At 40.9% G+C, this 14,826-nt stretch overlaps 6 protein-coding genes across 6 annotated transcripts; all 6 read left to right on the top strand.

Annotated features, from left to right (window-relative positions):
- Positions 1-145: 145 nt before the first annotated feature.
- Positions 146-1,159, top strand: FOA43_000757 (uncharacterized protein; the record flags this gene model as incomplete). Its single annotated transcript, XM_038921084.1, has 1 exon — positions 146-1,159. The coding sequence occupies one exon, from the start codon at positions 146-148 to the stop codon at positions 1,157-1,159; it is 1,014 nt and encodes a 337-aa protein (XP_038777012.1).
- Positions 1,160-1,428: 269 nt separating this feature from the next.
- On the top strand, positions 1,429-3,912 carry FOA43_000756 (uncharacterized protein; the record flags this gene model as incomplete). Its single annotated transcript, XM_038921083.1, has 1 exon — positions 1,429-3,912. One exon carries the CDS (start codon positions 1,429-1,431, stop codon positions 3,910-3,912), a length of 2,484 nt encoding a protein of 827 aa, XP_038777011.1.
- Positions 3,913-6,145: 2,233 nt separating this feature from the next.
- On the top strand, positions 6,146-7,300 carry FOA43_000755 (uncharacterized protein; the record flags this gene model as incomplete). The annotated part of the gene is made up of 1 exon (XM_038921082.1): positions 6,146-7,300. The coding sequence occupies one exon, from the start codon at positions 6,146-6,148 to the stop codon at positions 7,298-7,300; it is 1,155 nt and encodes a 384-aa protein (XP_038777010.1).
- A 1,534-nt stretch (positions 7,301-8,834) lies between these two features.
- Positions 8,835-9,404, top strand: FOA43_000754 (uncharacterized protein; the record flags this gene model as incomplete). The annotated part of the gene is made up of 1 exon (XM_038921081.1): positions 8,835-9,404. One exon carries the CDS (start codon positions 8,835-8,837, stop codon positions 9,402-9,404), a length of 570 nt encoding a protein of 189 aa, XP_038777009.1.
- A 407-nt stretch (positions 9,405-9,811) lies between these two features.
- FOA43_000753 (uncharacterized protein) lies at positions 9,812-11,434 on the top strand (the record flags this gene model as incomplete). The annotated part of the gene is made up of 1 exon (XM_038921080.1): positions 9,812-11,434. One exon carries the CDS (start codon positions 9,812-9,814, stop codon positions 11,432-11,434), a length of 1,623 nt encoding a protein of 540 aa, XP_038777008.1.
- Positions 11,435-11,584: 150 nt separating this feature from the next.
- On the top strand, positions 11,585-14,716 carry FOA43_000752 (uncharacterized protein; the record flags this gene model as incomplete). The annotated part of the gene is made up of 1 exon (XM_038921079.1): positions 11,585-14,716. The coding sequence occupies one exon, from the start codon at positions 11,585-11,587 to the stop codon at positions 14,714-14,716; it is 3,132 nt and encodes a 1,043-aa protein (XP_038777007.1).
- Positions 14,717-14,826: the final 110 nt, after the last annotated feature.

Here is a 14,826-nt window from a genome sequence, read left to right as displayed (position 1 = left end):
CCGGCTGAAAAATTTTCGTGGAAGCCCAGGTGAAAAAAAATTTTCAGCTAGAGATAAATGAATAGGAGTTGAAAAAGTAAAAGGAGAGAATAGAAAATGTCTCCGATAGTAAGTATCAACCGCTACCAGCTACGTTAATACAAAAATGTCTGAAGAAATACCATTTCCTAAGCCATTCTCTGTAGAGATCAATGCGAGTGTTGCATTGAAGCTTGCCAAGATCGGAGAGAACCATTACCCTGGAACTTCATCGGGCCCCATATATGGATTCGACAACAAGGAGACATCTGTGATCAACATTTGTCATCTTATCAGTTTCCCTACCCAGCATACAAGTGGAGACGATGTTTTCAACACAAGATCTTCTAATGCAAAATTTCAGACTGAATTTCTCTCCAAACTAAGAGAGAGCAAAATTGGAGCCAAGCTTTTGGGATGGTTTATTACATGTATAAGCGGTAAACATCTGAGACAGACGTTAATTGAGTCCATTCTGCGCCTTCAAGAGACCAACAGAAAGGAGCACAGAGATGATTTCCCTGCTTTGCTAGTTGTGTATGATCCTTCAAGTGCTTTGGACAGCTTGCTAAGCTTGAAGGTGTTGAGAATCAGCGATGCTTTCCTGAAAACATGGGATTCGGAGACAAGATTTATTGCCAAAAACCTCATAGAGAATCGTCTTTCTTACAAGAACATCTTTGAGTCAGTGCCAGCCACTATCAGAAATTCTCATTTGATCAACTTGAAAATACAGGAACTTGACATCTCAGCTATTTATGGTGAAGATCTTGAGTTGACTTCAAACTATTTGAATGGTACTGTTCAGAACGCCGAGCAGCTTACTGAGGCTATAGATAACTTCAACCACAATTTGGGTAACTTCAATTACTTCCAGAGATCACTTTCCCGTGAAATAACCAAAGTCAAGCAATGGAAACTCAGAGCTCAGCAAGAGAACAGTCAAAAGTTGAAGATCGATCCTAAAGCACAGGTGAGTGAACCTGATTGGACTACCCAGTTCAAGCTTCCTCAAGTTCCCTCTAAGTATGAGAACTTGGTCATCAGTGGACAGGTGGATAGTTTCTGCAACAACTTGGAATCTACAGGATCCGTTGAACATGCCAAGACTTCTGGTATTAAGGAGAGCCTAGATTTGTAATTATATCACTTTTTTTTGTTGCCGTGCCGTACTGTGTGCTCTCTTTTTCTATACTTCTAACTTTGCCTTTCAATAGTAATTTTAATATCAATATGACATTCTTATTGTTGTATATTAGAGGCTGCCCCCACAAAAAGTAAAGACACGGATTCGCTACCCCTACAAAAAAAAAGATCGAGCCATCTCATTGCTCAACAAGTGGCAGGATTTACCTCGGCTTATTATAATTACTCGTTGTTAGTTAGAACTCTGACCTTTGTACACAATCCATGCAGTACGTTGGCAGAGCTATTGGTTCTGTTTCCAAGACATGGAGCTCGATCAATCCGGCCACATTGTCTGGTGCTATTGACGTCATAGTCGTTGAGCACGAGGATGGAGAGCTCTATTGTTCCCCCTTCCATGTTCGTTTCGGCAAGTTCCAATTACTTCGTCCGTCGCAAAAAAAGGTGGAAATTAAAGTCAACGGTGAATCTACTGATATTCCAATGAAATTAGGAGACGGCGGCGAGGCTTTCTTTGTGTTTGAGACTCATGCCAAAGTTCCCCGGGAGCTGCAGACTTCCCCCGTGATAAGCCCTGCATCTTCTCCCAGCAGCAGTCCCAAGGGTCAGTCATCTACCGAATTGAGCAGCAGAGATGACGAACCGGACTATCTAGATATTGGGGAAGGAGCTCAAGAGGCTGGTGCCACCGATGGACTTACAGATATGATTGACAGAATGGACATCAACTCCTCAAAGAATATTCACAAATCAAATACAGTCTCTTCATTTGAACGTGCCAAGAAGTTATCTGGTAAACTAACCAAAAAGAATATACCAAGTACTGTGGACGCCAATGGTGATGTGCTACTCGACACACATGGATACAAGAGTGACGATAAAGACATACATAACTCTGATCAGGTGGTCAAACAGCTTCTAGCCGATGAATTTGGGCCAGATGCCGACTTGGACTCTCTTGTTGATAGAGATCTTCATGGAAACATACGTATTTTGAGTAACATGGTGACTTCAGACGATGGTATGGATAAAGATAGACCGACAGATGTGATTACAAGCGACAATTCATCCGAAATCTCACCTTCCTCATCGGCCTCGCTTGGAGAAATGACAAGTGATTTTGAGGATACAGATGCTGCATCAAACTCTTCTCATGGGACCGGTTCTTCAGGGAATAGAGCTGTTTATTTCAGGACACTTAGATTGACATCCGAACAATTAAAGTGCCTCTCATTGAAAAAAGGTCAAAACACCATCGAGTATTGCGTGAATAAGGGAAAATCAGTTATTACTGCGAATCTGTACTTGTGGAAATGGAACGTTCCCATAGTGATTTCCGATATTGACGGTACTATCACTAAATCGGATACACTTGGACATTTCTTTACCATGCTAGGTAAAGATTGGACTCATGAGGGCGTTGCTAAGCTATTCAGCGACATTGGTAACAATGGATACAATATAATGTACTTGACGGCTCGTTCCGTAGGACTTTCTGATATGACGCGATCCTACTTGACAGGGGTATTTCAGGACAGATACAAGCTGCCACTGGGACCCGTGGTATTGTCGCCTGATAGAACAATGGAGGCCCTTAAAAGGGAAATTGTTTTGAAGAAACCTCAGGTGTTTAAGATGGCTTGCTTGAATGATATTGAGCAGTTGTACTTCCCTCAAAATACCGATACTGCTGAAAACGATGCAGCAATCAATTCGCAATTCGGATTCTACGGCACGGTGGAGAGCAACGAGTTGGATGACCCACCATCAGCATTTACAGATATTGATACAAGTACACCTGACACAGGAACTGCCAATACTGAAGCCATGACAGGAACAGATATATTAGAAAGTGCTAGGTCTAAGACATCTAATATCTCTTCTACTTCATCATCAAATCAGGGAAAGGACCTTAAGACACCGTTTTTTGCAGGCTTCGGTAATAGGATTACTGATGCGTTATCTTACAGAAGTGTGGGTATTCCATCTTCTCGTATCTTTACGATCAACCCTGACGGTGAAGTTCATCTGGAGCTTCTAGAGATGGCAGGATACAAGTCATCTTACGTTTCCATTGGAGAATTAGTGGACCAGTTTTTTCCACCTGTCAGCATTTCCAGGAGGAATAAAGGAGCTGATATTGTTGGGATTAACAACACATCAAATCAATTTAGTGACGTTAATTTCTGGAGAAATCCCGTTCCCAATCTAAGTGATCTATCTGAGGATGAAAGTTATAGCGATAAGGGAGACGATCCCGGAGAAAAAAGACCAGAGACATATGGACGGCCACCTAGTAATGGAGATGCCAGCAGTATTGGTTCAATGAGCCCGAGATTGAAATCATTGTTCGGTCGATCGGAGGAACAAGAAGGAGGAAATCATGAAGATGAGACAATGAAAGACCCAAAATTGACTGAAAAGCGAAATGAAGAAGAAGGACAAGGGGCAGAAGAAGATGAAGAAGAAGAAGATGATCTGGATGAGGATCCTGATTACATTTACGATGATGAAGTTGATTATGATGATGAGGAAGGAGACGAAGAGACGACCGACGTTGAGGATGAAGATATTCCAGATGACGACTTGCAGAATGAAGAAGAATCAAATCGCCGGCCAGAACGAAAATCTGTGGGTTTAGGACTCACAGGAGATGGAACCAGTTCGCCCGCATCAATAGTGGTGGATCCGACGAACATTGAAGGCACTTTTATTGGACCCCAGGATAAGGGAAAGGGTCACATATAAGAAAGTATCTAAAATTAGCATAGATATGTCATGAAACATACAAAAAGAAAGTACTGTAAATAGAAAAGCGGCTGAAATTGATTTCATTTGGAATGGATTATCGGTCTAGAACACAAACACTTTGGGGTTTCGAACGGTGCATAAACTTACTCCACTTAAATGATTGGAAGGCCAGCACAAAGGAATAGAAAAATGCAAAATACACTAAGAGAAAGGAGGGCACTCAACGGTAAGGCAGAACATTTAACACAGGGGTATGACGTCAGTAGATTTAAATAGCATAGCCTAACAATCAAAGGAGGTACGAGACGATGATTCTGGTCCTTTAATTTGTGAGGATAAAATAAGGGTTGCTAGTATGAGTGGAGAAACTGCATAAACTCATAGACGAGCTACACGCAACACAACCTTTGAGCTCCGCACGGTGTTTGAGATACACCCAATCATCGAGCCGCGCAGGGTCATTAGAAGCCAACGTCGAAAGCCATCGCCATTTACCGCCGTTTGCAGGGGGTAAAAAAAAAAAACCGGGCTAGGGCCCCGGGATTTTATTTTTCCTGTGTCGTCATAGGCAAGAAGCCGTTGAGTCTAGATATCAAGATTCTTCATTCTCCACCATCTGGAGAAGTATTTGCCACTTATCAAACAAACAATTATACACTTCGTTGCTGAAATTATCTGTGTGTTGTTACGACGCCTTACTCCCTCTACTCGAAACAAGCCTTGACTCGAAACTACCACCCAAAGGAGAAAAGAACACCCGCGTTTCTTAACATATTATGGAAGGGAAAATAAAAAGAAAAGAATAGCGTCATCGTTTATTATTAGGATATTAAGGTATTAGTAGAGAGATTAACCATATTTCATCACCAATATTGAGATCCCTCCATTCATTTCTTTCTGTTATCTTAGTGTTCCTTATTTTTATTCCCATCATCACGTCCTTCATCTTTTTTTTAAGACTTAACTCACATACATTATGTCCTCATCAGTAGCAAAGTCCCCTCATTATTCATTCCCTGGAGATAGTGTACCCAACTCCACTGACTATTTTTCCCGTGATACGTCGTCAAAGAACTTCAAAAATACACAGTCTTCACCGTCTCATTTCAAACGAGTTTCTGACGTGTCGTCCATTATTTCGGACTCTTCGACATTGGTTGACGATTCCTCTTTGAACTCCTCAAAGTATATTCCTCACCATCAGAGTGACGACAGATCCATATCTTCTTTGGCCATAACAGAGGAGCCAGATGAAGATCTCTTTTCCAACGATTCATTAATTATGTCCAAACCTTTACCGCTCATGCAAAATGAAATTTCCGGCCACTCGCCGCAGCATCATTGTACGAAGAGTACATCATTAAACCCTTCTACTCCCGTACATTCGTCTTGTCCATCCACAAGCTCTATTCTGTCACCTTCTTCATCTTTGGGTTCAGACACTATTTCGGCCAAATCTCCATCTTCTGTCTTCCACCCCTCTGTGTCTCTACAAGCAAGATTTAGAAGCTCGGAATTTTTACCTGCCAGAGTCGCCAGGTTCAAGGAAAGTCATATTCCTCTTCCTAAGGGTACCACAATTTTACGCGGATATGACTGTGCTCATCTCATTTCGAATAATGACAAATTGTTGATACTTGATGCTCGTCCATTCCAAGAGTATCGTAATTCCCACATTAGGGGTGCAATCAATATTTGCTTACCTTCAACTTTGCTAAGAAGATCTCACTTTACCTTGGAGAAGTGTATTCAAACTCTAGGTGAAGACGACCAGAGACTGTTTCTTTCGTATTTGAACAGTAACAACCTGTCTCTCCCAACAGTAATAATTTACGACAATACCACTTCAAGCTCAGAGAATGTTTCGTGCTCTGTCAGTCATTTGGCTTCAAAATTCACCAACTGTCCTCGCTGGAACTCACATCTTTGTGTTCTTTCTGGTGGCCTTAAGAACTTTGAAACCACATACCCGAGATTTGTTTCATCTCTGTCAACAACAGAAACAGACACCCCCTTAAGCGAATCAACTCACCCTAATAGTGCTACATCTACAATCACATCAGATAGCTTGCCCAATTCTTCATCTCATATATATTCCTCACATGCAAATGGATTTGCTGATAACGACGTTACCGGCACCCCTACAGATGCATACAGGGCATTTCCTGAGCACTGCTCTGGATTATCTCGCTTCACGCTACCAGAAACGGTTCATTTTCCTTTTTACAAAATGCGTCATCAAGAAGAGCTTATTACAAATCGTCCCGACAGCTCTCTTCACCTCTCCACAGTTCTAGAGGATTCACAGAAACGAAGACTCCCAAAATGGCTACTGAATATATTTGGCAGTGATTTTGGTGCCAGCGAACTCTCTAAGAAGTTCAACAGTTTACAAATTCAGGAAAGAGATAGAATCAATCAGGCTATGAGCCGAAGCATGCATCCTGAGACATCTAATAATGCAAACTCTGATACTCCCATTCTTGCGGCCGGAGTGGAACTTGGTAGGAAAAACAGGTACAAGGATATCTTTCCGTACGAACATGCAAGAGTGAAGATTCAAAAATATGATAAACAAGACAGAGAGCTGGACAGAGAAAGCTCGTACATTAATGCGTCGTATTTGAGGTATCCGTTGAGTGAATTCAACTATATCGCCACTCAGGGACCCTTAGAAGATACTATTGGTGATTTTTGGAGAGTGATATGTGATCACAAGGTTCCAATAGTATTTTCATTGACAGCTGAAAAAGAAAATGAGGTGGAAAAATGTGCTCCATACTGGAAGGCAGGAACCTATGTCTCGAATGGAATTGAAGTTAAAGTAAAACTTATTGAGAGCATGGACAAGTTTGAACTCATGGAAGGCTGTGAGGGAGATACCGTCGTAAGAAGGTTTCAGGTACAACTTGGAGACAAACCACCTCATAAAGTATTGCAAGTCCATCTACTGTCGTGGGCTGACTATGGTGCTACAGTGAAATCCGAGGAGTTGCTCTGTTTGGTATCACTAAAGCGATTCATATTAAAGGAAACTGGTACGGAGAAGGCTCCAGTACTGGTTCATTGCTCTGCAGGGTGTGGACGTACAGGTTGTTTCTGTACTATAGACACATGTGTTGACGTATTTCTGTTTGGACAAGTGTCCCAGGAAAGAGACTTAGTGTATGATATCATCTCTAACTTTCGGTCGCAGCGTGTCTCTATGGTGCAGAACTTGAGACAATACATTCTCATCTACGATACGATTTTGACTTTCAAAAAATCTCAATTGAAATGGAAAAAGGAAGTAAATAACATCGACGGCTTATATGATTGGGAAACCAATAGTCGCTATGGTATACTTGGGAATTTTGTGAGGAGCTATAATGAAACGGCAAAATAAAGTTATCACTGAATTTAATATGATTAGCTAATAGTAAATATATCTTAGTCCTGTGTAGCAAATACTCAACCCAATATGAGATCGTATACAATGACCACGACATTCACAACTATAAGAGGTAATCGCAGAAGCGTTCTAGTTGCTGCTATCAAATTGATGAGTCTAGACTTGACTCCTGTGAGACTTCCATCTGCGGAAGCAGAACCACCGCCATTCATCACATTCGAGTAATCTGTGAAGGCAGCCGATTGTGTGGACTGAGACTGCTTGAAAGAGCCCCAGCCTATTCTATTCAAGAATCTGTCTTCACTGAGGACAGCAATTCCATTGACGAAAAAAAGAATCGCTAAGAAGAGTTAGTAAAAGCAGCAGAGAAAGAGAAACAGTCGTACTTACAGTAGAAAAGAGTTCCAAGGCCGAACATAGTTTGAAACAAAGCTGAATTAGATGGATGCAAAGTGAGTTGACACAGAGTATAAAACAAGAAGAAACATAGAGGAAGAGAAGAAGACGAAATTTAGTCGATCGACTCGCATGATCGGATGGGGCTTGGACAGCGAAGCACTAAATATAACTACCGTACACCAAATGCATATTAAATACTACCGTACACCAGAGATCTAGTCCGGGAGCAGAAGCTTGAGTCTCCGCCAGCTGTTTACATTGCCAAAAGTAAACAAGCCCATGAGTAGAGTGATCATACGATATAGATCTTGGAGATGTCGAAAGCAACAAGAAATAGCCAAGCAAGTTGCGAAATAAATTGAGAAATACGAATGACAAATGACGTCGATAAGAAACCATTCAGATAGGAAGACAAATTCCATCGTAGAAGCCGAGAAAAAGAAACGTTTATAATAAAATCCGGAGAAGTGAATACAGCCGCACGTATTGAGGCTGGGTTTAAGAGGGAAATTCAATATTAAAAGGCGAATTATCCAAGGGTAGAATTGATTTTTTTTAGGTGAGTTTGTAGTCTACTTGCTTGCTGTAGATCGAACTATATGAGGGAAAAGAAGCTGGAAGAATAATGATAGGCAATGCTAAAGGAAAAATGGTATGTTTGATACACGTAGCAGTTTGGATAGCATGACGAAAAATATATTGATGCCAGGTTGCGCGACTTTTTTGAAAGGTGGGGGCACGGGGATAGCACCACGGAAGCCATGCATAATCCATGCGGAAGCCAGTAAAAGCCCCACGGCAGACTTACGGCAACTGTAGAAGCCCCGAGAACTCCCCTAAAATGCCCAGAAGAGGAAGTGTGGACTCCCCAACAGCTGATGACTTTATTGATTGACTCATTGAACGCAATGAAATCTGCCGTGACCAGAAAATAGGCATTCACAGCAAACCTGACACGTTACAGCCAACAGATCTACTATATAAAGAGCAGAAATCTTCCTTAGGCCGATTCAAGATTTAGAGATTCGTTTCTCTTTTTTCTTCAGAGAGTTTAGTTTAAAGCTAAAAGTCTTATATCGCTTATCAGCAACACTTATTTACGAACAAATTTTGATATAAATTTTTCAAGATGGGAAAGAGAAACCAACACATGGAGGAGGAGATTTACGCAGAGCCAGTCCACTTTGAACATCTCGATGCTCCTCCACGTGCTAGAACCGCCAAGGAGATGACATTTGACAGCTTGGGAGAATTCCAGAAATACATCAAGGATGAATCTGGAGACAACGAGTTTGATTCGTTGAATTTGCATGTTAAGTACATGCCTCCTTTCATTGCCAACCAGATTCATGGCAATGATGAAAAGATCAAGCCTCAGATGAATTCTTTGAACAAGAAGTTCAGAAGACATTTGCATCATCATGTTAAGAGACATTTGCTTCCAGAAATTAGCAGAATGTCTGGCATTGATTACGACTTCAAGAAAGTTAATGAGGGTTTCTCTCACAATCTCTATGGTACTACTTCCGAATACAAGTGGCAGTTTATGGATGATTCAAACCATGGATTTGATGAGAATGAATACTCAAAGAGAAACCACTGGAAGGTCGAAGTCGAAGTCGAGTCCGACTCAAATGGCCCTTACGTCAATGTCGACTTCAAGGCTACTTCATTGAACAATCAGCCAGAAGAAGAGTAACTTTTTTGTCTTATTTGGATCCTAGAGACGTTTCCAAAAGGAAAAAAAAATTGTTTGTTACTTACTTACTGTCTGTTTTGTCCTTGATCTAGTCTTGAACGTCTCTTTACTACTATTTTATCACTGCTTTTTCCACTCTATTTTCCATATGCCACAGCATGATTCCCGTTTTTTACTATTTGTATTCGCATATCTAGATGATTATGATTATGATTTATGATTTATTATTATTTGTTTTGTAGGTGCCTAGCCTAGCCTAGTCTAGTGTCTCCTCTGCCTGGTCTTCAGGTTAGAACTAGTTTTATTTGGCTGTTGATTTTTGATGCGCGCATTAATTGATTATTATTATTATTCTTATCACCTTGTTACTTCCTTTAGCTTTTCTCTTTTTCTAAGTTGTATATATAATGTCGTCTGCCGTTCCTTACGAACCCGATGATTTTGATAACAATCCATTTGCTGAGCAGAGTGTGATATCAGTTTCTTCTTCAAAGGCTCAGCAGCCCGCTACTACTCAGCAGCCAGAGCCAAATCCATTACCGCAACAGTATCAGAGAACTGCTATGCAATCTCGGCCTTTACCCCAGCCACCTTCACCAGACTTACAAAAGAAAGATGATCTTGAACTAAAGAAACCTTTCCATGATTTCCCGAATGATAAGGATATCAAACGTTATCTTCCCGAAAGACTAAACAAAAGCTCTTTCAGTATTTCTGTAAAGGTGAGAGAAGTGGAGAAAAATGGAACCGTGACATATAAAAACCCCGTGTTCCGATTAGATGCTTCGACTAAAAACATCCCGGGCTTCAGAAAAGAGACATATAAAGATGTGAGAAGAACTTTCAAGGAACTAGAAAGTCTCTACAAGTACCTTATCTACAATAACATCGAGGTATTTGTTCCCTCATTACCTGTTATTACTACGGCTTACAATGCAATGTCTCCTGAATTTGTTGAATCTATCACGTCCAGTATTCAAGAATGGTTTAATAGGGTGTGTAATAACCCTATATTGATAAGGAACCAGGAGTTTGTGCTATTTTTCGAGCAGAATGATTTTAGCTACACTTCTTCAAAGACTAAGCCTTCCACAAATTCTGTAATGGCCACGGGCATAAGACGAAAGACATTGAAGCAACTTCAGCCACCTTACGATGCATCGCAAGAACTTGCTGAGTACAGACCAATGATCAAATGCATTCATGTTGAATCAGAAAAGTTCGTTGAGAAATTGGATAAACTGTTGAGGTTGGAGAAACAGTGTTCGGATCTTGACACAGAGTTTTATCAGAAGATAACGGCGCTTTCACCCATGGAGGAGAATAAAGACATGATGAAGATTTGGGAGAAACTCAACAAGGTGATGCAACTCTTTACTGAGATGTCTCTAGTCGGACATGTCAATTCTAGCTCCCGTCTTTGTGAATGCTTTCAGTTAATTTCAAATGATTGTTACAACATCAAAGAGTCCCTTACTAATAGACACTTACTCATGAGAGAGCTAACCAATGCTGAAGAAAGTACTAAGAAAAGACATGCCTCTATTGCCAGATTGAAATCCAAATCTATCATTGATCCCGTTAAGATCGATGATTCTATTAGATCGTTGGAAATGTCAAACAACTATGAAAAAGAGTTGAGATGCGAGGTCAAACGAACAACATATGAGATGTTGGTTGAATCCAAAGACTATATTAAATATTTGACCGCATTGTTGAAGAAGACATTCAAACTCACTGCACAACAGCAGATAATTCAGGAAAGAAAAAAACTACATTTTCTTGAAACTAAGAAGCTGATCAATCCTCAGGAATCATTGGGAAGGTTGGGTAGGGAATTATTACCAGAAGTTGTCGGTAATTTGTCACCTACTAAGAGTCATGGAGATTCGTGGAATTCTAGAACCAAGAAGAATTTTGAGAACACGAACGGATCAGCGGCTGACACAGGTGCCGATAGTATCGATGAGGATATTTCACATGTAGATGCTAAGAGTGCTGCAAGCCTTCTAGCTGGATCATCGTTCTAGATGAACCTTAAAGATCGGCCTTTCTATGTACAAATGGTGTAGGGATGCTTCATGTATAGTATAAATGCATTTCAGTTTTTCTTTTGCGTGTTTGAAGATGGCTTGACCTCATCTAAGCATCATCCTTTATAATCGATTGATAGATTTACAATGGTGTTTGGAAAGGGCTCTAAGCTACGTGAAAAGATCAAAAAGGTTGAAAATAACTTGTCCGAGTCTTCCTCTGACGGACTGGGAATCAAAAAGTCCAGCATGAAGCTACCCAAATTCAGGAGAAGTACGGATAATCTTTCTACAGGTATGGAGAATATGCTATTTGATATCTACGAGCTACAGAAATATGGTGAAGCAGGCCGTGTTAAGCTATTGGCGTATGATCCCGTTCAAAGCTTGATGGCAGTGGTGACAGAATTTAATCATATCTCTATATTCGGACAAGCCAGAGTTAGTTACACACTACAGCTCGAGACCGTCAACCCAATTAGAGCCATTCGCTTTGTCAAAGGTGTATACTTGTTGGTGTTTGACACTCTGAATACGATCTTTGTCATCTCGCTGTTCTCAAAAAGTGTAATCAGGAAAATAGTTTCAAGGATTCCAATCACGGCTTTTGAGACTGACTACTCATTAGAGTTTGTGTTTGTGGGCTTGAAAAATGGTGATGTCAAAGCATTCGATATTGAATCCGGACGAGAAACCTTCCTTAATATTCCATCCGCCCAAAGAGCCAACTTCCCTTTAATTGCTGACCGTCACGTGTGCTGTCTTAAAATTCATCCTAGGGACATAGGCACTTTACTTATATCTTACCCAAAGGAAACCGTTACCTACAACATAGTCACCAATCAAGTGATCAATTACTTTATTTATAAGTTGCAGAGAACGGCGGTTGGTGGGCCGAATGCTGTCTACAACTATTCCTCAGATGGATACTACGTGCCGAACGTTACACACTGTCTATGGCATCCCAATGGCCTACATATTGTAACCGTTCATGACGATACCTCGTTGGTATTTTGGGATGCAAAGACTGGCGAGAAAATCCTTGCTCGTACTTTGTTTGACAGCTACGTCGATGCTCCTACGGGTACAGAGTGCCATCCAGAAAAGGATAAGATGACTGTAATTAAAAGTATTCGCTGGCTTTGCGACTCGGATCCAGAGAGAACATCTTTGCTTATTATGGGAGGTGATTCGTACGAAACAGAGGGATATCATCAGTTGGTGAGAATGAATTTCGGCAAGATGATATCGTATTCGATGTCCAGCTACCAACATATGGCAGATTATTATAGCCAACCCAAACAGCAGAATATTTTTGCCATCCATTCTAAAGGGAGTATTCATGACTTTATTCCTCTACCTGAGAAGTCTCCTTATTTCGATGGCAATCAGAAGCCGGCATTGGTAGCAGTAATCATGTCAGACGGAACTTTAAAATTTCTCAACTATCCTGAAGGCAGTCTTTCCTACGAGGCTCGAAGGTTTCCTTCAACTGTGTCGTGGTTAAACCCCAAAATCACATGTTCTTCGTCATCATACTTGGATAAAAGACTACTAAACGGGATTTTCGAATCCTTCCCGAAAAACCTCAACATCTTGAAAGGCGGTATTCCTAGTAGGCCAAAATATAGAGCCGATGCGGGTTCCGTCATTATTTCTGGGCACGAGAGTGGATTTATTCGGGTCTGGAATTCTTCTGAAGGAGATCTTAATAGTAGTAACGTTTTGGAAATTGACATATCTGCCATATTGCAGGACGACTCTCTTGAGTCGTCCGTGTCTGGAGTTTCGTTTGCACCAGAACAGATGGAGATATCCTGCAGTTTATTCAATGGAGATGTTCTTTTATTCAGCTTTCAAGTCAACAAATACTATCAACCTGAGGTAGCAGCATCGGGCTTGATAAATGGCATGAAATCTCTTTCTTTGGGGGATCGGGCAATAATTGATATAAGTGACAGAGCACCACTAAATGTGAAGAAAGGCTTCATGCCGAGATTACTAGTTAGATCTCTACAGAACGGCAAGGTAACGTCGTTATGCAACAGTAATGTTGGATTTGTTGCTATTGGCTACGAATCGGGACGACTTTTAGTCATCGACAGACGTGGAGGCACGGCTATTTTCAACGAAGTTCTTCAAGATACTGGACTTTCCATCCAGATAGTACCCACTTCTATTCAATTTGGATACGGTATTACCAGTACAGACAGTGCCAAGTGCCACGTCTTGATGTATGTGGGTTCAAGCATCGGAAGACTAATCACCTACATATTCGAGTCAGATATACGCGGACGGTTTTCAGTGCACCAAGTCGAGCAGATTGACGCGAATGACTCGGACATAGTGGATATCATTGCAGTGAATTCTACCACAGGTAGACCTTGCAATCCAAATATGCACCAGTTGAACGGACAACCTACAGAGGCAGACCTCAGCTTTCCTTTAGTAATCTCCACTTCTAGTTCCGATATTAGGGTGGTGAAAAATAACGGTAAAATAGCACACAAAACCTTTAATAAGGGAGATATTTCTAAGCTTGGAATAACTGGTGCTCGAATGCCTGATGGAAACGTTTCATTCTGTGTGATTTCCATTCACGGACAGTCAAAGAAGATAGTTGCTTTGTCACTTCCTTCGCTATCACAACTATGCGACGTAAGAATTCCTTACAGGATCGAGGGAAAGTATGCAAAGCAAAGCTCGGTCTTACCATTGGGAGATGTGTTCTTGAGAATTACAGAAACAGAAGCAGTAATGGTCAACATTATGAATTTGAGGAAGCCGATTAGAGGCCCTACCACTGATGACGGCTCCTCGGATATCCTTTTCTTGAAGAATATTGTGATTCCTTGGAGGCCAACTTTCAACCAGATGCTAAAGAATACTCCATCAATCACATACACGCAGCTTTACAAGCTTATGATCGGTAAAGAACGACCTAAGAACGGTACTGACGAGGAGTGCAGGTTGTCATGGAACGTATCACCTCACAATCCATTGAATTACAACATTTTGGGCACCAAAAAGCCTGAATATTACGATCCAAATGCTCTTCACCAGAACTTGGAATTGAACAAAAGTCCAGAAACTGCCCATAAATTTGATAGCAATAGACAGTCTGGTAGTTGGCAGGTTTCCAAACTAAAGAATTACGCAAATAAAACATGGGAAACTAAAGCAGATAAGATTGAGAACTATGTCAGCGATGCGAACGATAATTTCGATAAATTCGTTTCACAGACCAAAAAGGACATTGTGAAAAGTATGTTCCAGTGAAAAAGCTTTTAAGTAAAGCCTGTAACTATCTAACTATTTAATATAACGGGACACGACGAGTAAATGAATGAATGGGTAGAGCTCCTGAAGACACGAGAATTTTGATTTTT

This window comes from Brettanomyces nanus, chromosome 1 (genome assembly GCF_011074865.1).
Source record: "Brettanomyces nanus chromosome 1, complete sequence".
Taxonomy (NCBI): domain Eukaryota; kingdom Fungi; phylum Ascomycota; class Pichiomycetes; order Pichiales; family Pichiaceae; genus Brettanomyces; species Brettanomyces nanus.
The sequence above is the reverse complement of the archived record's forward strand: the minus strand, read 5'-3'. Positions and strand labels throughout refer to the sequence as shown.